Below are 24,721 nucleotides of genomic sequence, written 5' to 3' on the forward strand. Positions count from 1 at the left end.
TGAGATTGTTGCCAGACCAGATTCGTCCAAACAATCGTGCATCGTGGAAGGCCAAAACAAACAGTGTGACGTCTGATGAATTATTCTCCGAGCTCTACTCTAATCTTCATCATGGAGATGTGTGCTTTCTAGTCATAAAAAGCTTGATTGCATTATTCCAAAACATGATAAAATCATTTTTAATTCCACTATAACCGACTCTGAAGAAAAGTGAATAGTAGCGTTATTCATCTGGCCTTCAGAAGTTCTTTGCAAAGGTAATGTTGGCGGTGGGTTTTTGCAAATTCAAAGGCAATCTCTCCACTTTTTTTTCCTCTGTGAGAATGCACAATCTTTCATAATATGTTGGTGTGTAACTGCAAATGACTTTGTTGTAAATGGAGAAACTTTCACTTTCCGTCTCATTGAAATCCCATCAAAGCCGACTTAAATGCCTTCCCTGGCAGGACAAACACGGGCGGGCTTGTCAACACTAAAAGCATTTTCACACCGCAAGGACCAATAAGCGCTACTGTTGCCCTCTCCGCCAAGGTCACAGCTGCTAAAAACAGCACAGTATGAAATGATGTAAAGTGGCTATACAGTACGGTATATCCACAGGTCAGTGCAGTCTATCGCTCATTCGCTCATATCGCTCTTTCATTCATTCACTTGTATTTACTTCTAGTGTCGATTCTGGGAAGTAAAATAAGGCGAGAGGCAAGTAGGCATGTTTATTCCTGCTCCCAGCTTGTCACAGCACACAGAATACACTTATGGCCTTCAAAATAAGAGCACCACATCCTGTCTAATTGTGCAGACAAAATAAGGATGTCATTTAACAGAACAATTAGGATTGCATCAGTGACTACATCGTCCTTAAACACAAGCCCTGGCATTACAATTTGTTGGTTTTGTAGAAATGTTTGCAGAGGCTGACATCCCATTAGGAAAGTTAGTCAGGCTAAAGCCACTTCTAAAAAATGTGATTTCTAATAAAGAAGTAGGTAGAAGTATAAGAAGTAGGAACTGGACTGAAGAATGATCAACAGCAAAAAGCAAGTTATACAGGGAGTACACAAGTCTGCCAGCTGGCAAACATGCATGATATTGTATTAGCGTTGATGATGTCGATAGAAGCTGTACCTGGAGAAATAGCAAGGAAGTCATTTGTTTGTCTTTTTCTAGACAAAACAAATACACGCAGTGTTACAGTTTTCTCTGGCCAGATTTCCTCTGACCATGAATCTGCGGTGCTACCAGCTAAGCTAGCTAGCTGACGAGAAGTCATAATTGTGGTGATGATCATGATTGATATAGAAAATGACGTCATTGGTTTGTTTTTTTTCTCGACAAAATGACCATCGAGTAGTTGAATCCCTGATGTTACGATTTGCCTTGACCAGGTTTTGAACCTCGGTCCCCGTGCACCATGAACAGTAGAGTTAGAGTTGGAGTTATGGCCACTGTCACAGCCCCACTATTCGCAGTGGGGTTGTTTCTTTAACCAGGCAGATTTGCCTCTCAGGGGCAGGGAGGTTTTGAACCTCAGTCCCCTTGCACCATGAATCTGCGGTGCTATCAGCTGAGCTAGCCAGCTGGCAAACACACCTGATGGTGATGATGATAGAGAGCTGGAAAAAATAGCAAGGAAATACCTTTTGCGAGAAAGAAAAAGAGTAGACCCCTGTCAGGCCAAAGCCAGCAACCACCTTTTTGTGAATTGAAGTACAAAAAAGTACCAAGTGCCATCAAATCAAAACACACCAAGAAGAATGAAGAACTCACCCCCCAAGATGATCTGCCTAGCGTTTGGGAAAGGTTGAGAAAAGAACAGAAGTACCTCTCAGAGATGTCCAGCTGGATAAAGTCAATAAGAAGTAGAAACTGGACTGAATTGAAAAATGGACTTGGGCAGCTGGTGAAGAGATTTTTATATAGTGCGCATCCCCTGCAGGCACCCATAGCTCAGACGTTAACAGCACAACATGTTGAAATGAGGATCATGTCAGGAAATAAATCATCCCCAAATGTCCTGTAAGTAGCGCTTCTCCTCCCTCAGCGTGGCCAGGCGCTTCATGGCCTCCAGTTGGTCCACCTGGACCTCAGACTTCATCATCTCCAGCAGGGTGTCATTCACGTCTTTGGCCATGTTCTTTGCATCCCTGGCAAGGGGTGGAATACAAGGGAAGAAAAAGCCTTAAGGGTCTAAAATGGTCATGGTGATCATTTGCGGAAAAGAACATGGCAAAAGCAACAGGTGATGATGTTAGAACCACAAACTGGAAGGGCATTTCAGCCAGTCGAAAGCCGGAAGAAGGTCATTCAAAAGTGGCAAAATGTAAGGAAACATCCGCCCTCGTTTTCAATTTCATACTTGAAAATGTAGTTTTGCACACTTCATATTGGCTTCGAAGACGAATGCCCCAGTCAAATAGTCAAAATAGCCCCAAATGTGACCCAATAGCTCAGTGAATATCTAAGAAATTGTTACTTTTATTTCACAGTAAGTAACGGTTATATCATGGGGATGGCTTGAGCCTATTAATTGACTTGGCATTATTTCCGATGCGGAAAACTAGTCAACCACCCTCATCGACCAGACTTCCACTGTTCCACTGTTTTATTTGCACTGTTAGCATGTAAGTTAAGTCCTCACCGTTACAAAATTCAATACTCTATACTTGAATGACAAGCCAAATAAATCTTCACTCTTGACAGCCCGTATTTTGCAACGGCAGCATTCTGGTAGAGATTCATCATTCTGTTGATGTGATTTGGTATTTAATTAATTTCATCCTGATGTTTCTCTGATCATTTAGGAGAAGCAGGTAGCCTGGCAGCGATAAAACGGAGTCCTTCCAGATAAATCATGGGATTCGAACTATAAAACTGTCGACGTGGCTCATTGTTATGCGTCATTCATTGTCTTCATGAAATTGTACTGACAGATAGAAATATATGGGAAGTGTGTGAAAGTGGTAGGTATGCATAGAATCACACTTTCGACGCTTTGTTGTGGTCGAATGCACTTTTTTTTTTTTTGCATTTGCTTTCTATTCATGAGATGAATCAGGCATGTCATTTGTCATGCATGTGCATGACCTCTTAAGGTGTGATATGAGATGCACAAATATATTACTGCTGGGGTTATGTGATTTTAAGACCATAGGGGTCCGAGCTTTTTCCAGCGAGGGCGACATCGTGAAAAATGAAAGGATGCCGCTTTGCCACTATTTTGTAAAGATATGATAGGAAGAAAAAATGCCTCTCAGCTTTGATATATACAGTAGGTGAAAAAGCATTTTAGTATCAACGTCTCATATTACTACTTTATTCCAATACTATATCTTTTGCTTTCCTAGTTTTCCAAAAATTCCAACTTAATTTTCTTTTGTTTCTTATACTGGCTTTAAAAAACAATGTTTTGTTTATATAACTTTTGTTTATAGATATATGTATCTCATAATATTAGAAGTTCTCGTAAAACTGTAACTTTTTCCTACAAGCATTTTGACTTTATTCTAGTCATTTTTCACCCAACTATTTCATCTTTCATCACGTACATTTTCTTGTCATGATTGCCTTTAGTTCCATAATATTTTGACCTGATCCTTGTAACATAACTATGATCTTATTTTGATGTTTTTTCATACTTTAATAATTTCTTTATTTAAGCTGTATTTTCATCTGGTCATAAAATTACAGGCATTTTTCGGCTGTTTTTTTCCTCGACATTTTAAGCTTTCTTTTGTAAATGTTAATCTCAATTCTGACTTCATTCCCATTATGTTTTTAATTTATTCTTGTGATAGTATAACCTTTTCCATAATCTAATTTTCCAGAAAATTACAACTTTGTCCGTTGTTTTGTTTCTAATAATATTTTGAGTTTTTTTCTTTTATTATTACAACTTCATGCCACCAAATTGCTGTTATTTTACCTCATATTACAACTCTTTTCTCACAAAATTACATTTGCTTGTTAAATTATATTTTTAGATTTTGCTCCAAGGCCTCACTTTGGACACCCGTGGTTTATAGAGTGCACATACATCACGGCCGTAATCCACCTTACCCACAAACGTAGAAGCAACCGTGGCGTTTGAGCAGGATGTCGATGATGTCATGGCTATGGAGCAGCAGGTTGTGCTGGACGTATCTGGGCGGTCCTCCCGAGATGAAGGTCTTTTCCTCCTTCAGCTCATCTCTGGAGAAACACACCTTGAGGTGGTTCAAGGTACCGCCGGACACAAAGCCCTCCAGCTCTTCTCTGTAGAAGAAAGACGAGAAACAACGTTGAGAGAATAAAAGGTAGCGATTCAAACGGATGGCCTTGTGACAGCCCCTTAAGATATTCAGCAGCAGAATAGCAAAAACTGTCAAGCTCAATAGAAGAGCAACACTAATGTGCAAAAGGTCCAAGGAAAGCTGTGCCAGGCAGCCAATTTATTTTGCTTAACACGAAAAACAGAAAGGTCGAGTCGGTGTTCTAAACACATTTCTCTAATCAATCCTGCTGTTGGGTGTAACCTTGCTTCCTAGGAGAAGTGTGCTTGCCAACTTCCTAACTCCTCTGCTTCTGCATCTGCGGGGCCTGGGGTCCTTTTGGCAGGAGGAGGAACATCTAACACCGAGGTGTCCAAAGTGCAGCCTGTGGCACGTTCTAAAAATATCATGGAACAAGAAAGCTAAAGAAAACAAGCAAAAATTGACAATTCTGCAGGATTTTAACAAGAATAAATTCAAAAGAGAAAAAAAACTTTTTAGGAGAATATAAAATAACATTTTCTCTTTTTTTAAACAACACAAGTTGCCATTTTGGGAAAATTGGGTTTTGGAAAGATTTTCAAGTAAAAATATGGGAATAAAGTTGGACTTCAAATAGTTGGTTCAAACTAAACTTCATTTTATGAGAATAAAGCCAAAATAGGAAAAAGGGCATAATTTTACAAGAATAAACGTCTAGTGTTATGAATAAATGTCAATTTAGTAGAATATCGTTGAAATATTGAAAAATAAATGTAAAAAATACCATTGTAATATGAGGAACAAAAACAAACATTCATGGTCAATTAGTTCTACTATTAGTGGAGTCTAAAAAGCCTTAAATTAATGAGAATTAAAAAATAACATATTTTACTATCAAAATATTAACATTAAAAAAGCTATTTCATGAGAATAATATAGTATGAGGGAAAATAATGGGAAAAAATGTCACAATGTATAGAAATTAAAGAAAAAAAATTTGAGAGAAACAAAACAACAAAATAAAGTGGTAATTTATGGACAATTAGCTTAGGGAGGAAGTGAAAATCCTATAGATTTACAAGAAAAAAGTTGAAATATTTGCACAATCTTTAAAAAAATGAGTAAAATAAAAGCACAAAGCAAAGTTGATAATAATAATAATAGGCTTTTTCCACCTACAGTATATCCCAAAGGTGAGATGCAGTGTTTTTTTCTTGAAATACTGTATATACAGTATATGTTCTTCGCATATCTATCTATTGCTTCTAAAATGACTGTGGAGAAATGTCACGTAGATGCATTAACTACAATTTAGTGGTGAGAGGTTGCCATGGTGTTGTCATGCTGAATTCCCTCCTGACGGAGGTGAGCAAAGCAGGTCATCCCGCCAATGTGTCCATGGAGAGGAGGTGGAAGGATTGAAGCGCCTCAAAGTGGACATTAAATACTGCTTTTACCATCACAGGAGCATGACAACTTTTTCAAGGCATATCTTTTGCTGTTTGCTCTGACCTTAGGTCGTTCTTTTTGGGATGCCGGGGGGGGGGGGGCTTGTCACCTCTAAATGGCATCGCTACTGTGGGCTGTTGTGTCATTTAAGCCAACCACTGACCAAAAGTCAAGAGTTGGGATATTCTTAATAACTTCCATTAAGGAACATCGCATGATTATGTTCACACAGCTTATTTAATCATATCCCTTGATCCCTGTCTATTACTGATCATTCATTCCCACAATTTCTGTAAAGGTGTTGGAAGAATACTTATACTAATACTAGAATTTCAGGATATATATATATATATATATAAGTATTGTTAATATGCAAGTAATGCTAATGTGCTAGTTATTAGTATGGTCATATCTAGCATAATGGTGCTTAGTCTTTATGTAAGTGTAATGAAATGGATTAATACTAAGGTAAGGTTAGCGTATTAACAATGCTAACATGCTAATTGTTAGCATGCTAACACCTAACATTAAAACGGTTTAAGTTCATATCTTTGAAAATGGCAATACATCTACCATGATAACACCTAAAATGAAAACATTATGTAGGTTTATACCTATGAAAGTACCTAAGAAAATGGCTTAAACGCTCATGTTAGCTTGCTAACAACTAACATGAAAATACGCTATGTAAGTTCATACATTTGAAAGTAGCAAAAAAATCTCACAAGGTAACACCCAGCCTGATAGCACATAGTCTTCATGTAAGATTATACCTATAAAAATTTTTCAAGTATATTTTTATGTGCATCATATATAACTCATTTCTTATGTGTAACCTCATCCAAAACATTTTTTTTTATGATAAGACATAATAGAAAACAGATAGGACATTCCCTCCAGGTTTCTCCCAAACAACAAATCCTATTTGAAAAAAATACCCTACAGAAATAAACACAGGCAAGTCATGCACTGGTAAGTGGGTTGTTCTGATTCTGCCAACCTATTTAAATTGAGTAGTACTCCTCACGGGCGGCTCATGCAACACAGACTAATGGCTTTGGTCAACACTGTTGGGGGTGTTCTTTAGAGGGGCCCCCACACAGCGAGCAAACACTACCTTGGCTGTCTGCTGATATTTAACTAGCAGACGGGGGGGGGGGGGGGGGGGGACAAAGGCCAGCAAATCACACCGCCTGTCATCCTATTCTTGTGTGATTAAGGACGCTAATCCATGCACACTATTAATCCTGTAGAACAACTTGATCAGTGCGCCAGTGCTGAGCAAACGTTGATACTAGGAGGATGTCCAATTAGTATGCAGACAAGAGCGTCAAACCAACAGAAATGGGACAGAAAAATGACACAAAAAAATACAAATGCGGATAAATGCGCTCGCCGTTTCTCATCTTTACTCAATACAATACCATACTGACCCAAATATAATAAGAGTCCGAAAAAGAGTTTGTCTTGGATGTCATTGATAATAACTGGACCAAAAAAAAAACAACAACAACGAAGTAGCTATTGGTGCCTAATTTGGGTGTTAAATGAATGCAGACTCGGCCACCTGCAACAGGTCCTAGATCAGGGGTCCCAAACATGCGGCCCGCAGGACACTAGCTTGAGGCCCCCGCCTTGATACGAAAGTTTAATGTTAGTGCGGCCCGCGCAAGTTTGATATGGATGCTGTATGGTATCATGTACCCAGAAAAAATTATTACGTTTGATTAATGTTCATGTTAAAGGTTAAATAACTGTTAATAGTTATCCTCCCTATCCGTGTGGAAGTGGTAAGTTTTTGGCTATTTAAGTTTAAAGGAAATAACTTGAAGGCTACCGTTTAGGTCGCTAGCTCTCTAGTTTGCGAGTTAGCATGTGTCTCAAGACCCTGCAGTTGCGCAATATGTTGTAAATAAAAAAAGTATAAATAGTATCCAGTGGCCCCCCAGGTAAATTGAGTTTGAGACCCTTGTCCTAGATGGTAATACTGTGTGATTAACGTCTTAAATAACTAATGCAGCATCTTGACACATTTCCGACTTTCACACGGCAACAGCGGCACTCAGTTCCAACACGGTAAACTTGCACACGTTTCTCCATCGCTAACCACGCCGACACTCAACACAGCAAAGGATTACTGTAGCATGTAACTCATAAACAATAATGTTGATAATCAGGTTAAAAAAGTGATTAACAACATATGATGAAAGAAATATGATTTGACTGATATTGGAAAAAATGACTCAAGGTAAAAGTAATTTTATCTGCAAAACATTTTTCCAAACATGGTTCATCTTTTTCTGTGTTAGGAATCATCTTTAGATTCGTAATATATAAAAAAAAAAGTTAACTGGTCCTAAGCTTACCTGAACAGGTAGTCTCGGTCTCGGTAACGGCAGCCGAAAAACAACCAGGTCTCCCCAAACACTGCGTCAGGGTTCTGCTCCCGCTCCTTTTGTCTGAAAGGTCACATCAGAAATGTTATCAGTCAATCTTCACTCGCAAAAGATGCAGGAGAGGTGACACCCGTAAGGCAATGACAGCCTGCTGCAATGCAAGGATGTTATGTGTATGACCACAGCTTCCATTGCCATAAACAGGAAGAGCATACTGTGTGTCCAACAGTGCATAAAAAGTGGAGATTTTCAAATTTTCTGGGAATGAATTCTTAGCAGGACGAGCACAAAGCTCTTCTGCTGGTATCATCCCCAACACCCGGTGGAGAGGTGACAGCTCTGTCCAAAGTCGACCCCCACAAACCTTTCATAACGACATCAGTCAGCAAAGACTCAAAACCAGTAGGGATGGAGGGAGACAGTTGACCAGCGAGAGTGTGACCACCAATGGCGACAGAAAGAACACAAAGTCTGACTAGGGCCTCCAAAAGTTCCACCCTGTGTTACTAAGCAACAACACTCTAGTACACTCTGGGAGGTGATGCACAAGAATAACACCAAAATAAAGCATATTTCTCTCGGGCAATGGAAGTCTTATCAGAAATAAACATTATTCAGAAATATAAAAAAAAAGTACCAACCTGCGACCCAAGTGACAATAACATGGATAGATGGAAATGTACCATATTTTGTGGAATATAAGTAGCAATTTTTTTATATCAAACTAAAAAAGCACTTTGGCGCAGACCTCTGCCAAGCGCCACGGTTACCTCATATTGTAATACACTATAAATATTAGTCCTACATTTATTTTATCTACATATTTTGATTCCATGACCATGAAAACATACCATGAAGGGGTTTGAATGATGTAAAGAATGCTAACAATAACATGCTAACGTTAGCATGCTAATACCTAGTATGATAGCAGAAAATGTTTCCTTAAGTTCATATTTAAGAAAATTGATAAAATGCCAGTATGTTAATGTTAGCATGCTAGCAATGCTAACATTAGCAAGCTAAAACATAGCAAAATAGTGCTAAGTGTTCATATGTCTACCCGTGAAACGGCTGAAAATGCTACAATGCTAATGTGATCATGCTAACACATAGCATAATAATGGTGTTTATATATATGTGTCTGCTCATGAAAGTAGCAAAAAAAATATTATTAAATATTACATTTTCAAGACATGCAGGAATTCCTGTTTGCCTACAGTGAACCTCAGCTCCCCAGTGTCAGCAGCACTCATGCAGCCCCAGACTATGATACAATTATCTTGGTCTTGTAGTAGTTGAGCGCTTGGTTTTAGTCGCTTTATTTGTTCCTTCATTAAAAAACTAAATAAAAATGAGTGCGATTCTGTTTCCACGCTGCCTTTCCCGTCGTTCTCCATTATGCCGATCACAATAAGACATCAATAGCAAAAGGGAGAATAATATAAACTGAGCTCTTTATACGGCCTCTCCTGGGAATTGCCCGGGTATCCTTGGGCGTCCTTTACAATTCACCAAGACGTGCGCGCTACAAGTCGAAACACGAAATTAAAGCGGCAGCTGACTCTTAATGCCGGCTGCTGTATGTTGCATATCAATTAGGGTGTTAATGCCCTCATTTAGCGTCGGCCGTGAGTCGCTGATAAACCAATTAAGTTGAATGGGAATCTGAATGGAGCAACAGTTTGGTGTCAAGCTTTGTGTTTTACAGAACGAGCGTTTTACAAAGAATACGAGGCTATAGGTCTACAGGTCAAAGGTGCCGTGCTGTACGTTGTGTTTAAAGGTCAAATAATTCATTTTTATGTGCTTTTAGGAACACTAAGCACATTTAGGGAGGCTTTCGGATCCCCCCCTCGGGAGACAACTGAGCGAAACAGAGGAGCTGTCCATCAAGTAATGCTTGCCTGACTTAAAAAGGCACAAAAAAGTAATGCTTGTCTGAATCAAGAAGAGGAAGAATCTTTCTGCCAGGCACGTTCACTGTCAGCATAGTCAGAAAGCTCTTTGCTTACAGCACAATACTAATTATATATGCACAAATAAATCTTCTGAAAGTTGTCAAAATAATATAATAATAAAAATAATAATAGACGTCGGCCAGAAGAGAGAGGCCTTTGGGTCTGGATCCAAACCCAAGGTCACTGAATGAGGGTGTCTCCGGTAAAAATGTGCTGACGTTACCATTTTTATATCATATTTCTCATGATGAAATGATGAGAGAAGTCTTAACTTTAAGCGTCCATCAATTGCGTCTGGCTGCAGTTCCCGTCCCTCCCATTTGCATCCTGGTCAAGACTGTTCTGATTCGTAAACAGCCTCAAGTTATTTCATTTAAGCACGCTCGTCTCGCTCCCCTCTCGCCGGCTCTGCCCTGAAGGGATCAATACCAATATGGAAAAAAAAAAAAAACTTGGATCCCATTCTGAGCAGACCACACCGGCGCCTTTCCCTGAATACAGATCATTTCATCGCATCTGCACACTCTTAACAGCGTGCAGCGAGAACACTCCATTTGGTCGGAATCACAATTGTGCCATTTGGCGAGGCAGGGGAGGGGCCCCACAAGCCGACTTTGTAAACACGGCAATTATCTTCATACAGTTTTTCATTCAGACATAGAAGAGGTCTGCCTGGCTGGAGCCCCATTTCCCGTAGCTGACATCGATTTGCTCTGGTTTGACGAGCTGAGGCTGAACAGCACCCCTGCTGGTTGCAAACATGTTGGGTCACTTGATTAACTCGTTCAATACCAAAGACGTACAGATGAGTTTTTATAAGCCCGAATGCACGGGAGGCAAAAAGACACTTTTAGAGCCCTTTAAGCCATAAAAACAGCAGAAGTGTGTTTGAATTTGAATAGAAAAACGGAAGAACGTGAAGGAGTGTATACGCATTGTAGGGACATTTTTACGCACGGTTCAGTTCCAAATGTGAAACCTGTCAACAGTTCATGTTTGTTGTAGTATAGCTGGTTAGATATTTGAGTTATGCTTGAAATGTATCTCATCACAAATCGCTGTTTTTCTCTACCTTTTTTAGTCAGGAACTGATATTTTACTGCTGATTACTAAAGAACAAAATATTTTGGTAGGTTCCATGTTTATATCGCCATAGAACACTTGAAAGATCAGTCAAAATGTCTGGGATCGAATGAGTCAAAGGCATGAATCAACAACGGTGTTCTGTGTGAAAATGAACAGGCAATCTTTTGTACGTCGTGCAAGACGATCCCCAGGCATGACTGTTTCTATTTTAAAAAGGAAGGAATATGATAATATATGTAATTGCCGTCAGTTCTCCGAGCAGAAAAACCCAAGCAAGAGGTCATATTCTGCATAAGTGCAGCGATCAATGCCAGACAACTGGGGTGGCTGGCGTGTTGGCATCACCAAGTGGGGCCTCTGACCTTTTCAGAAACGCTTCCTCCACCAGACAATCTGCATTAAAACAATGTTTTTTTTCCCGAAACAAGCATCGTTTAGTGCTAACAAAAAAAGGTGTTGAAAGGATCTCAGCAGGGTTGTGCTGCTAATGGGATGCTTCTCAGACCCCGAGGCGGATAAAACGCTAAATGCCCAATTCCATTTTATACGTCTTATGTTTTTTTGCTCCAGAGACAAAAAGAGGTGATGACACAACTCTCCACTATGGTATTTCACTTCAGAGCAATTTTGAGTTATAAAAACAGCCACAAGGTGGCAGAATTGCATTTGATCAGAGCTTGGATGCACAAATATTGTTCACTGCCAAATCGCAAATTAAGTTGTTTTTTAACTATAGTTAATATAGTTTGTTGGGAAAAAAATATTTCAGTGCATAAAAACCCACTTTTTGTAGAATTTTCCGCCGATGTAAAATACTATAAAAGTAAGAAAATGTCTTGAAATGTCAGTCCCAGTCAGTGCTGACGCCCGCCTCCCCACCTTTCACACCAGGTCCGCTGTCCGGGGGATTTACGGACAATTGAAGCTGACTGGGTCGCAACCTCATCTGCACAAAGTCACCCACGACTTGGATGTGTCAGTCACGCTAAAAAGGCTCGCGCTGCTTCCTGACAAGGCCAGGCTCAGGTATCAGGGCATTGTGAGAGAAGCTTTAACTCCTTATGACAGGTCATCTTCTTGCCCAACCGTCGCTTCACGAGCTTCAAATATTAGACGGACGATGAGTGTCGCATGAAAACACTCCCGGTATCTATAATTAAGGTTGAAATGAAATAAACGTCAGGCTCGGCAAGCGATGATTTACTCCACGGTCACCACCTGGTGGTTTATTTATGTTTGAATCGATACGCTTCCATGTGTTCCTGAGAGTCCTGGCTGCTCATTACGCACCATTGTAGAGGGCCTCATTATATATAATGACACGAGTAAAGCGTTTGAAACAATCTCCGGCAATGACGGCAGGACTTGTCGTTTAGATTTATCACGCCTGCTGAGATGGAATGACGTCAGCCTTTTTTAATTGTCAAGGCGGACAAGACGGAAATGTGCGGCAAATGACATGCCCTAAACATTTGCGGATATCTATTACCAGGAGGAAAAGGTCAGAGTAAGAAAACAGCGAAGAAGCCATGAATATACATCGATTCACCTTTGCTGCAGAAATCCAACAAAGGGTGCGACGCCGGTGCCGGGTCCGACCATGATGAGCGGAACGGACGGGTCAGGTGGAAGTCGAAAGGAGCAGTTGGGTCTCAAACTCACATGGATCTAACGGAGAGAGGGTCACAATGTGCATTCTAAATAATGAAAGTAATTAGAACACTGCTGAGGAGCCACTATGGGCCTCCCAATCTATTAATTGATCTACTTAACGTTCTAAGACAGACTAATGAGAAAACTTATGAGCTCCAAGTAAAATCCATAGAGCGTGATAGAGAGGATTTAGTTGCTTTAATTCAAATTACATTTTGTTTTAATCGACCCCACAAAAGCTGCCCAGTTGTTGGAGTCCCACAAATTAAGAAGGGAGTAAGGTAATGAACAGCAAATATGGAAACAAGCTCATTCCGCGAGCGCAGGTCTTGCCAAGGCTTAAATAGTTGTCTTTTTTTCCTTTTTTTTTAAGGCGAATATCTGCATCTACATGAAAGTATGAACAACTGCAACATGATCTGATGCTGACCTCCCATGTGTGCAAGACCTGAATATAAGACGATCCTCCAACCCTACTGTAAGTGACGCTTCTTTTCAACACACAAACAAAGAAAAAGCAATAAAAAAAAAAATCATGTTTCAGCCCGTGGCTGTGGCAGTACAGTCTAAAAGTATAATAAAACTAAAAAAAATGGAGAAGTCAGTATTAATTTTATATGAAAATATAAATATTAACAGAAAGAAACGTAACATTAGGAATAAAAAAATATATTCTAGTATCAAACTTTTTTTTTATGTCGTAATATTATGAGAAGTTGTCCTTTCGTTTTTCACTATGTGGCCCTCGGTAGAAAAAGTTTCTACTGTGGCAGCACAGTCTAAAAGTATAATAAAACAAAAAAAAAATTGAGAAGTCAGCATTAATTTTATATGAATAAAATATAAATATTAACAAAGAAACTTAATATTAGGAATAAAAAAATATAACTTTTTTTTATGTTGTAATATTATGAGAAGTTCTCGTTTTTCACTATGTGGACCTCAGTAGAAAAAGTTTCTACTGTGGCAGCACAGTCTAAAAGTATAATAAAACTAAAAAAAATTGAGTCTGCATTAATTTTGTATGAATAAATTCTAAATATTAACAGAAAGAAATGTAATTTTAGGAATAAAAAAATATATTTTGTGTCAATCTTTTTTTTTATTATGAGAAGTTCTCCTTTCGTTTTTCACTATGTGGCCCTCGGTAGAAAAAGTTTGAATACTCCAAGACTATATCACTTCAGCCCTGCCTTTATCATATCTGTGCTCCTCACCTTTGGCGGCTCCGTGCCGCACGGGAGACCCTGGGCAGGGTCGACGAGGTCAGAAAGCCAACCGCTACACAAGCCTCGCTTCCCCACGGGCCGCCACGAGCACGCCGGGAACTCGACGACGCTCAAGACAAAATTCAGCTTTCCCGGGCACTGGAGGCAGGAGCTGGCAGTTTGAGAAACACAGACAAAAAAAAAAACAAGGTTGGAAGCAAGCGGCGGTGTGTGTCACGGTGTGTGCACAGCATTACAGACAGGCGGCGAGGAGAAGGAGATATATACGTCGGTGAAAAAGATGGGGAACAGAGTGGTACTGATAGGCATGATGGGAGACCATTCAGACAAAAACACCTTTCGCAAAAACCCATTTGGATCAAAGTAGCAGAGATGAAAAGGCTTTAAATGTGATGTAGATGACAAAACGGTGGAATGGCAAGGGGTGCAACATCATCTCCACGAGGTCTGCTTCTGTCTTAGAGTAGACTTGCACAGAATGACATCCCTGGAGGAGACGCAGGACGATCTGCTTGCTCGCTTCTTCTTCATACTAGCTGGTTACTCGCGGCTGTAACGCAGTCCTGGCTAGGCTTCTTATTTAGCATCGCTATTTCATCCTAGCTGTGATTTTCAGTGACAACCATGCTGGTAAGAAATGTTGATTTTAGAATCGTTTGGCATCTACAAAACAATGCGGTATTTGTTTTTTTTTTAGTTAATTTACTAATTTTTATGCTTGAAAATGCCTAATTTAGGCCAGTAGTCCCAAACATGTGGCCCGCAGGACACTAGTTTGAGGCCCCCGCCTTGATATGAAAGTTTAATGTTAGTGCGGCCCGCGCAAGTTTGATATGGATGCTGTATGGTATCATGTACCCAGAAAAAATTATTACGTTTGATTAATGTTCATGTTAAAGGTTAAATAACTGTTAATAGTTATCCTCCCTATCCGTGTGGAAGTGGTAAGTTTTTGGCTATTTAAGTTTAAAGGAAATAACTTGAAGGCTACCGTTTAAAGGTCGCTAGCTCTCTAGTTTGCGAGTTAGCATGTGTCTCAAGACCCTGCAGTTGCGCAATATGTTGTAAATAAAAAAAAGCATAAATGTGACTAGTTTTGTCATGTGGACAGGGCTCCAATAATGCTTTGTTAATTTTAATCAGAAAAAAATAATTTGTCTACCCACCAACTATATGTGGTTTCTTAAGTTTTTATGATTTGCCGTTTTATTATTATTATTATATTTATTTATTACTGATTGATTGATTTTCTTTATTATTGATTTGTTTATTTATTTTTCATCTTATTTTGTGCAGAAAAATAAAAATTAAGATATTTGAGAACAGTGGAATGTTTTATCAGAGCTTTTATTGTAGAAAATCGTAACCAAAGCACTGAAAAAGTTTTGTATATTTTTCTGTTTTTAATAAATGCGTTTTTTTTTTTTTTTTTGGGAAAACCTGATGCGGCCCAGCCTTGCCCAGACCCTAGCTCCAGTGGCCCCCAGGTAAATTGAGTTTGAGACCCCTGATTTAGGCCAAAAGTCTGTAAAATGTGTATTTTCTTGATTGATAGGTCGAATAGATTAATATATTTTTAAAAAATCATGGTAGTCTGTCGACTGCACGACTGTTGCTGCAATATCCTTAATATCACCCAGTCTCGTCACAAGTAAATGTTGGCAAGCACCTATGCCGACATCGGTGAAATAATCGTGTCTTTTTTTTCACTGCTATTGTTGTTCAACTATGTTAAAACATGACAGAAGTATTTTACTTAAAAGAGGAAGAATAGCATCCACTTCCTGTTTGCCGCCGGAGACCTCGATGAATAATGCAACTCTCTAATGTCTCTGGACTGTCTGATGAACTCCAATCGCCCCCGCCCTCTCTTTTGTCTATCTATTTTGACAAGCAGCAGAAAAGCGAGCGGAGCTGAGAAATTCTGACCTTGCGTTATCGATGCGTGTGTTTTCCACGTGAGCTTTAAAGCCAACTCTAATGGGTACGAGCTTAACAGGAAGTGCAAAATCAATAACTGGCTAAGTGGGGCAAAAAGATGGAACACTTGACTTGATTTAAATAAAGGACCTCCATCCAGAGGCCTTGCAGTAGTCCATTTGTTTTGCACCACGGTTCTCCCATCACAGAGTTCATTAGGGAATCTACCCAGTGAAGTGCACTTAACACGGAGAACAGGTAAAGGACAGGTGACCCAAAGTCTTGTCTTTTAGAAAGAAACATGGAAAATCTGAGGGCTATCGCATTTTTATGCTGGTATCAGCACGATAATTATCAGTAGCATTAATTATCGGACATCCCTAATACACACAGCAGACTGTACAGGCAGGGGTTTCAATCTCAATTTACTTGGGGGCCACTGGAGCTCGGATCTGGGTGAGGCTGGGCCGCATCAGGTTTTCCAAAAAAAAAAACCGCATTTATTAAAAACAAAAAAAATTTAAAAAACTTCGCTTGGGTTCCAATTTTCTACAATAAAACATTCCACTGTTCTCAAATATTTTATTTTTCTACACAAAATAAGATGAAAAATAAATAAACAACTCAATAATAAAGAAAATCAATCAATCAGTAATAAATAAATAAATATAATAATAATAATAAAACGGCAAATAATAAAAACTTAAGAAACCACATATAGTTGGTGGGTAGACAAATTATTTTTTTCAGATTAAAATGAACAAAGCATTATTAGAGCCCTGTAGACATGACAAAACACGACTATAGTCACATTTATACTCTTTTTATTTACAACATATTGCGCAACTGCAGGGTCTTGAGACACATGCTAACTCGCAAACTCGAGAGCTAGCGACTTAAACGGTAGCCTACAAGTTATTTCCTTTAAACTTAAATAGCCAAAAACTTACCACTTCCACACGGATAGGGAGGATAACTATTAACAGTTATTTAACCTTTAACATGAACATGAATCAAACGTAATAATTTTTTCTGGGTACATGATACCATACAGCATCCATATCAAACTTGCGCGGGCCTCACTAACATTAAACTTTCATATCAAGGCGGGGGTCTCAAACTAGTGTCCTGCGGGCCACATTTGGCCCGCGGGCCGCGTGTTGGAGACCACTGGTTTATATGAAAGAGCCACTTTTTTAGAGAGATTAGAGTTCATTCTTTCATTCACTTAGCACCTTGACATGCCCTTCATTCATTCAAGCCCGACTAGAACAAAAATGGTGCTTAAATGGAGAGATCTGTCAGTGTTTGAGTGTAATTTCTATATGCAAATACCGCCAACAGTCACCGTCAAGACACATCCATGATTCACTTCCTTTCAATTACGTTTCACTGTTACGTATTACCGTTTAATGATTTGCACTCGTGCTTGTGCAGGGAGGCAATGAGAGTAGAAATGAGAATTATTAAAGTAGGAACACAACACACATTCATCACAGTGAGGACGTGTTCATGATAAACGACAATTTTTTTTTTTTCCTTACCTGGCGGCTGAATAAGGCCTTGGCTGCAGCTTTGGGAGATGCTCTGCATCAAAAAATAAATACAAACAAGGACAGCTGTCAGTCATTCTGTTGTCTTGCAAATGTGTTATTACCCCCTGGTGGATATCAAGTCGTCTTGATGTAAACCACAGTCTATTTTCAGTAACTCTCCGCTACATTTCATGAAATAAACTGTTGGGAGTCCCACGTGTCCAGATGTGAAGCCAGTGGGAAGCAGATTGCTGATGCAACCTCATTGCAAAGTCAGCCGTAAAGGTGCCCTCTTTTTGGGCACTAAGCAACAGCAACGGGACACGCTCGGTGCGAGCAAGAAACGACTTTGCTGATTGGAAACTTGTTAGGTGAATAATAAACAAACCTGCAAGAGTACCAGCGATGCAGCTGATGCGTCCCCGAGAACACACTATTCAGCTAAATCGCTCGGAAAAGACCCAACAGCTGGACTAAATCTGCTCACGCTCTTCTCCTCTGACACCTCTAAACAGCTCAAGGTGTTAGCGAGACAGCTCAGCAGTTTGACGTCACATTCAATCTACATGAATGGCACACAGCAAACTAAACACGATGATGATGATGATGCTGCAGGAAGAGCAACATCGTCTGGAACAGATGAATTGGAGTTACATTATATCCTGTTTGCTTCCGTTTTCATACATTTCAGTTCCTTTCAGGACAAATGAACAAACACCATGATGCTAATAGATATTATTATTATTACACATTTAGATTCACTATATTAGCTCAGTACATTTTAAGTCTATGAGAATGCAATTGAAAATGCACTGAGCTATTAGATTGAATAGTGTAATAATATCAAACACATTGGACCTTTTAGCACAAATGAACAAAAGCCATGGTACTCTTTGACATTATTATTACCCTGTGCACTTTCAGTCTATGGGAAGCTCTTTGACTGAAAATGCACTGAGCTAGAACGAATCCATAGGCATAGCAATGTCAAACACGTCGGACCTTTTTAGAACAAATGGTACTATTAGCTTCTCATAAAATGCCTTCTCGACACACACACACACATTCCAGATTCGGACACCGGTTGACACATCACTAATGGAAAAATGCTGGAAGACACAGACACACAATAGTGGCTACTTTTTCTATTTATCAAGGAAGAGCCCAGAATGAAAGTACACAGTCTATATAGCAGTTACCGCCCCCTCTCGAAAGTTTGTGTGGAGGTGAGAGTTAAGCTTGTGTGAATGGAAACAACGCAGTCATATGTATGTGTTGCGCGACTCTGATGCTATGTGAGTGTGCCAAGAAGGGCTTTTATTAGAAGCTACATGACTGAAATGCACTGAGCTATTAGACTCTATGGGGCTAATAATAATATATTTGCACTGAGCTAGAACGAATCCATAGGCATAGCAATGTCAAACATGTCGGACCTTTTTAGAACAAATGGTACTATTAGCTTCTCATAAAATGCCTTCTTGACACACACACACACACAGTCCAGATTTGGACACGGTTGACTAATGGAAAAATGCTGGAAGACACAGACACACAATAGTGGCTACTTTTTCTATTTATCAAACTCAACGAAGAGCCCAGAATGAAAGTACACAATCTATATAGCAGTTACCGCCCCCTCTAGAAAGTTTGTGTGGAGGTGAGAGTTAAGCTTGTGTGAATGGAAACAACGCAGTCATATGTACGTGATTGTGCTATGTGAGTGTGCCAAGAAGGGCTTTTATTAGAAGCTACATGACTGAAATGCACTGAGCTATTAGACTCTATGAGGCTAATAATAATATATTTTAATTATAACACATTGCACCTTTTAAAACATTCATTTTCTACCGCTTTTCCTCACAAGGGTCGCAAGGGGTGCTGGAGCCTATCCCAGCAGTCTTCGGACGAGAGGCGGGGTACACCCTGGACTGGTCGCCAGCCAATCAAATGAACAAAAACCAAGGTATGCTTTGTTTAATCCACCAAAATCTGTTTTTTGTTCATACCTGCTTTGAGGGCCAGTATTTCGGATACACAAGTGATGGGTAGTTTGCGAACGAGCCGGCTCTTTAGAGTAAAAGCCACATGTGATTGGTCAAAATGTGCCCGACCAAAAGTTGGCTGCAGTCATCCTTACTAGGAATTATATTTTTTTCGCCCGGTTGCAAAGTGTAAAGGAGAGTGCTTTGTCTTCAGAAATGCAAATTTTTGTGCCGGTATCTGCAAGACATGTAATCTATTCCATCTTTTTTTCCAGAAGGCAATTTATATGCAAAAGTACTAGTTAAAAAAGGAAGATGTAGAAATGTGGTCAAACGTTGATGTATGAATGGTGCCCTCCCCTGCAGATGAATTAAGCAAGGTTGTTATGAATTATGGCATTTCAAAAGTACTACAAATACCTCACAAGTGTCTTTGTGCTCATTTCAGAGTAGAGAGTCCTTGCCAATCCACACATTCCACGCAAGCTTTTTAAACCGTGAGTGGCAGTGAACTAAGAAACTTCATTTTCATTTTCACTTTTGTTGATTCAAGGATAAGTTCAAGCCTGTCGGGTTACAGATAGAAAAAAATAATAATCTCCATGTACAGCAGGGGCGTCCAAAGTGCAGCCCCGGTGCCATTTAGATGTATTATTGTGTGAATGCTGAGAAACGCTTCACCATTTTTCATCTTTTGACATTTTTCCCATTGAAAATGAATGGCCAAGTTCAATGATGCCCTCTAGTGGCGTAAACACATTTTACATTTAGCAGTACGTGTAATATTCTGATTTGGTGCGGGGTGGAATAGCTCAGGTTGGAAAGTGGTCGCCTCCCGACTTGAAGGTTGCTGGTTCGATGCTGAGTCATTTCAGTTCAACATGCAATTTCTACAAAAAACTGCCTAATCTGGTCGGATACAGGATTATAATCGACGTTTCTGTCACCTAGAACACAAAGCTAAGTGGTGATGTTTTGTTTAGATAGCTTCAGAGACGCTCCCCCCGGCACGCTCTGTGGATAGGCCCCTGTGATCCAAGGGGGGTCGTATTTTGTGCAAAAGATGTGCATTGCCGCTGTGAAGTCAGCCCGAGGCGAATAAACTGACACTGTCTTTGTTGCCATATTAATTGAAAAAGAAAATGGCAGACTTCACCTGCTCATTTGTTAGTACCTGGTGGTGTAATGGTACAGCTGCTCCTTTTTAAAAGGCAGAGGGTGGATTTTTTTTTTGTACAAAAAAATTTTTATTGAACAATTTGTTTGGGCATTGGACTAAATTAAGGTTCAAGTCAAATAGTATAAAATGTGATTGTAAAATGTAATTTGTCAGTATGCGGCCCTTGGACCGAAATCTTAGACAGCCTTGATCTATGGGAAGGTAAATAGAAAAAGATGCTTACAGACAGCATTCTGCTGTGACCTTTTCACATACGGAGGGGAAAAAAATGATCATATAAAAGACCTCAGGAAACAGAGCGCTGCATGGAAACATGCATCTCACCCTCATTATTTATAGTGACTGTCAAAGCATGAGGATAAACCCTGATCTTGCAGTCTAATGAACCCCAAGGAGTGCATAACATAGTGTCCCAGCGCTCGCTGAGTCAGACTTCACTATTAACCTCTTGCTCCGAGACGACCTATGCACTCAGGCCCCAACATCTGTTGCTCTGAGAAGCCTCCAACTCCAACATTTTCAGACATAATGATGGCCTGTTTCTGCATCGGAAGGAAGGAAAGCAGAAAAAAAAAAGGCACAGTGGCTGGCTGGCATGAAAAATAACTGACTCGGGGATACGGCCCAGTAGCTGAGGACAGCTCAACTTGGATGCAAAAGTTATTCCAACCATCGAGCGAGTAGCTAATAACCTGGAGGAAAGGTTTTCCATCAAGACAAGATGGCAGCGACATTTATCACGTTTGTTAACGTTGAAGGGGTGATGGCATATCTCTTAACAGAAGAAAAAAAAACTGACAACAAAAGGAAATGAATGTTGCCCCCCACTTGGTAGTCTCTGTCATGTATTACTCAAGTCTTGTTAAAGCTCCAGCAACTATGGAAACAGTGCCCCCTGCTGGATCATCAAAATCTATTTTGCTGCTGCTGTAAATAAAAAAAAGTTTGCTCTGACCTATTAGGACGCAGAGAGGCGGCGAGCAGGACGGGAAGGCGTCGAGAAGCTCCAAAACGCTGAGACTCGACTCTCTCACGTACTGGTTGTAGTCCGCAGTGCCTTGTTTGCTGCAGAGCTCCTGCAGCCTCCTTTTTTGCACGCCATCCGCTGTATGTTCGGCCAGTGCTCGTAGGAAGGCCTAAAAAGATGGCGGGGAAAAACGACATGTACCTGCTGGTCATTATGTCACAAACACACACAGTTATGGTGTTTATGAGGAATCTCTGTTGTTTTGGTGGCTGCATTATGCAACATTAAAACAGAAACAGTAGTCAGATACGTTGTGTTGTTGTATAGGTTAAGTTCGCATGACACTTCTTATTATTATTGGTATTATGTCAAACAGTGTTGTCACTGGAGCGCCTGAATTGTGATATTTGTATTGTATCATAGATTTCAAAATTATATATATATTCTAGCAATGTCTTGCCACTAACTGAGTCATGGAGAGGCTTTATTAAAACACCTTAACGGCCCAGTTTACACAGATGTGAGCATAAAATAAAAAAAAAATTCACAACCTGCATTTAATGACGCAACTGCGGTGCGTGAATTTAATCAATTTTAAGAGAAAAGTCTGCCCATAAACCCAACGTTGAATGATATTGATGTTAATTGCTAGTATTTTTTTATATCTTTCCAGGGCACGGTCAATTTGATTTAAGCGAAAGGCAGACTACTTGACTCTAAATCTCACTAAATATTAATAAATTATGTTGTAAACGCTGAAAATAATTATTTTAAGCTATATACCACATCATTTTAAAATGACACCTAGAAAAACTTTATGTATCTTACAGCTGGAGAAACGCCGGCTATGTTAAAAGTGGACGCACCTTTTTGGGAACACTTCTAATCTCCAAACACCACGTAAACAGGTACAGCAGTGACATGTTCTGATGGATGTAGGACGGCACCTGAGCACCTGTGACACAGCAGGAAAACAACATTACGAATGCTACAATAAAGGTAAGCCAAGAACACCGTAAATAAAAGATGATATGCATGTGTGCCTTTTTTCTTTGTATTTTCAAGCACTGAAACATTGACGTGATAATTCTTCTGATCCTCGAGGCCCAATCGGCGCAGCATGTGCTCAACCTCAGAGGCTCTATTTGGGCAGAAGACGTCAAAGGAATCCCCTGGCTGGTAGGTCAACATCGGGTAAGCCTGGAATGAAACGAACATATTTAAACGTCAAATTATAATTAAATTGTATTTGCAGAACACTTGCACAAATCCCTTACAGAGATGTCCAGCTCAAAAAGAATGGCTGTCTTGACAGAATCTCCTGATGCTAAATGAACTGCCCGGGATATAGGTACTTCATACAGACTTTCCTTCTTTAATGGTCCAAAAATCTGAAAGAAAAGGGGTTTAAAACCAGAAAATAGGTGAATATACTAGAATATGTACTTCATCACCTCATCTTCAGGAGTGATGGCTTCCTGCAGAGAGACATCCAAGAAAGGTGGAGGTAGTGTAGGAACATTTAAAGATGAATCAGACAGAGGGGGCACCGAGTGTGTCAGTGAAGGCGCATTAGAAGATCCAGCATCCTTGTTTATTGTCTCTAGTGCTGCTGCAGGAGAAAAAGGGCCATCAACTGCTTGGGTGGCACTGGGAGGTGCACATTTGGGATCCTGGTCAATGAGGTTCAGGAGGTCCAGTTGGACATCCGGCAGTGAAGAATCAGGAGTCGTATTCACTGAATCCTCTTTAACGTTCCGATCGGACGCCATATTTGATATGGCAGCTTTGACAGCTGTCCACAGTCCTTCAAGCCAAGGGTCCACAACCAACTCCAGCCTGGGAGGGGGGGGCAACAAAGTCTTAAAAAGTCTTATTGCCAGACCGGATCGTGTAATTATATAGTAATTAAAAACATTTTTTAACATTATTAGAGTCCCATATTCTTGAAATAACACCCCTATAGTTACTTTAACACTAATATTACACAACATATTGCGACAATTGCGACATAATATTTAGTTTGGGTGTTTCACGTATTCTGAAGTGAGGTCCCACACTTTGAATGCCCCCGATTTGAGATTTTTAAATTTGTATTCCTTACCCTACACCATCATCTGCATATCCTGTTGCATAGAATTGGTGTGCTCCAAGTTCCTGCAGACGCCTCTCAATCGTTTTGCCGCAGTTGCAAAAATTTGCATAATTTGTGTCTCCTAAAGCTGAGATACACGGAGAGGAAATGTATATAAAACGTCAATACCAAGTACTTAGCATCTTGATGATTTACACAAAAAGGCAAGAGAGGGCAAGGGTCAAATCCAATGCCCCCCCCCAAAAAAAATGTACCTAAAAGTGCATAGTTAAGGTGTTTATAGTGATCACAGGGGTTGGTTTTCTTCTTGATTTGCTTAACAAATTGCAGGGCATTGTCCGGTGGCTCCCCATCTCCAGTAGTTGACACAATAAACACCACAGGACACTTCTCCTTCTCCAGATGGTACTTATCCCTCTCATTCAAGCAGCTGATCTCAGCCAGAAGTCCATGCTCCTGTGCCTCTTCAGAGACCCCTTCTGCTATGGACTGGGCTTGACCCTTCTGAGAGCCGTAGAGAACCAGAACCCGAGGCTTGACTTCACTGGGCATTCTGCATAACAACAAAGATATTTCCATTGAACAAGCAAGGCTGGAACAGTGGAACCAGATGGTGCTAAGCTAAATTATTAGCTAAGTTAAAACCAGACATCGCATTGTTAAGGTGCATTCTTCCGAGGTTACCTACAAGAGATGAGAAAGGGAGCCACGCCACAGCAATCCTCTTAAAAGCCAAGAAAATGTAAACACTGCCACGGGATACCCGGAAGTTACGTCATACTTTGACAGCAGAAGTTATTGAACACGTGGAGCGAAGTGTTGAGGTTCTAATGTCTCCGTGTGGTAGCAATCAAGTAAAATCGCTACTGCTATAAATATTTTCTACATGAATATGAATCCAAATTAAAAAAAAAATGAATACCTTTTAATAAATGAAGAGAGAGTCGTCGATTCTAACACACCCTTAGCATTAATTTTCACTCACTGATCGACTTCTCGCGAGGTAGGGCGAGACCGGAAGAGTCCAAATTAGCAGAAA

The 24,721-nt window shown here is 40.0% G+C and overlaps 1 protein-coding gene across 3 annotated transcripts; it reads right to left on the reverse strand.

Moving 5' to 3' along the window:
* Positions 1-698: 698 nt before the first annotated feature.
* mtrr (5-methyltetrahydrofolate-homocysteine methyltransferase reductase) lies at positions 699-24,690 on the reverse strand. 3 transcript variants are annotated; one of them, XM_058059877.2, is made up of 14 exons: positions 24,605-24,690; positions 23,937-24,235; positions 23,692-23,809; positions 23,042-23,426; positions 22,865-22,978; positions 22,631-22,787; positions 22,454-22,542; positions 21,576-21,756; positions 17,465-17,507; positions 13,989-14,151; positions 12,668-12,786; positions 8,045-8,137; positions 4,057-4,251; positions 699-2,144 (listed from the first exon to the last, which is right to left on the reverse strand). In XM_058059877.2, exons 2-14 carry the CDS (start codon positions 24,232-24,234, stop codon positions 2,000-2,002), a joined length of 2,100 nt encoding a protein of 699 aa, XP_057915860.2. In that variant the 5' UTR covers position 24,235; positions 24,605-24,690; the 3' UTR covers positions 699-1,999. The 3 variants fall into 3 exon arrangements, with proteins under 3 accessions (XP_057915860.2, XP_057915861.2, XP_057915859.2); XM_058059878.2 differs by lacking the exon at positions 24,605-24,690 and adding an exon at positions 24,367-24,440; XM_058059876.2 differs by lacking the exon at positions 24,605-24,690 and adding an exon at positions 24,371-24,434.
* Positions 24,691-24,721: the final 31 nt, after the last annotated feature.

The sequence above is a fragment of the Doryrhamphus excisus genome, linkage group LG5 (assembly GCF_037039965.1).
Source record: "Doryrhamphus excisus strain RoL-2023G ecotype Guam linkage group LG5, RoL_Dexc_Guam_v1.1, whole genome shotgun sequence".
Lineage (NCBI taxonomy): Eukaryota > Metazoa > Chordata > Actinopteri > Syngnathiformes > Syngnathidae > Doryrhamphus > Doryrhamphus excisus.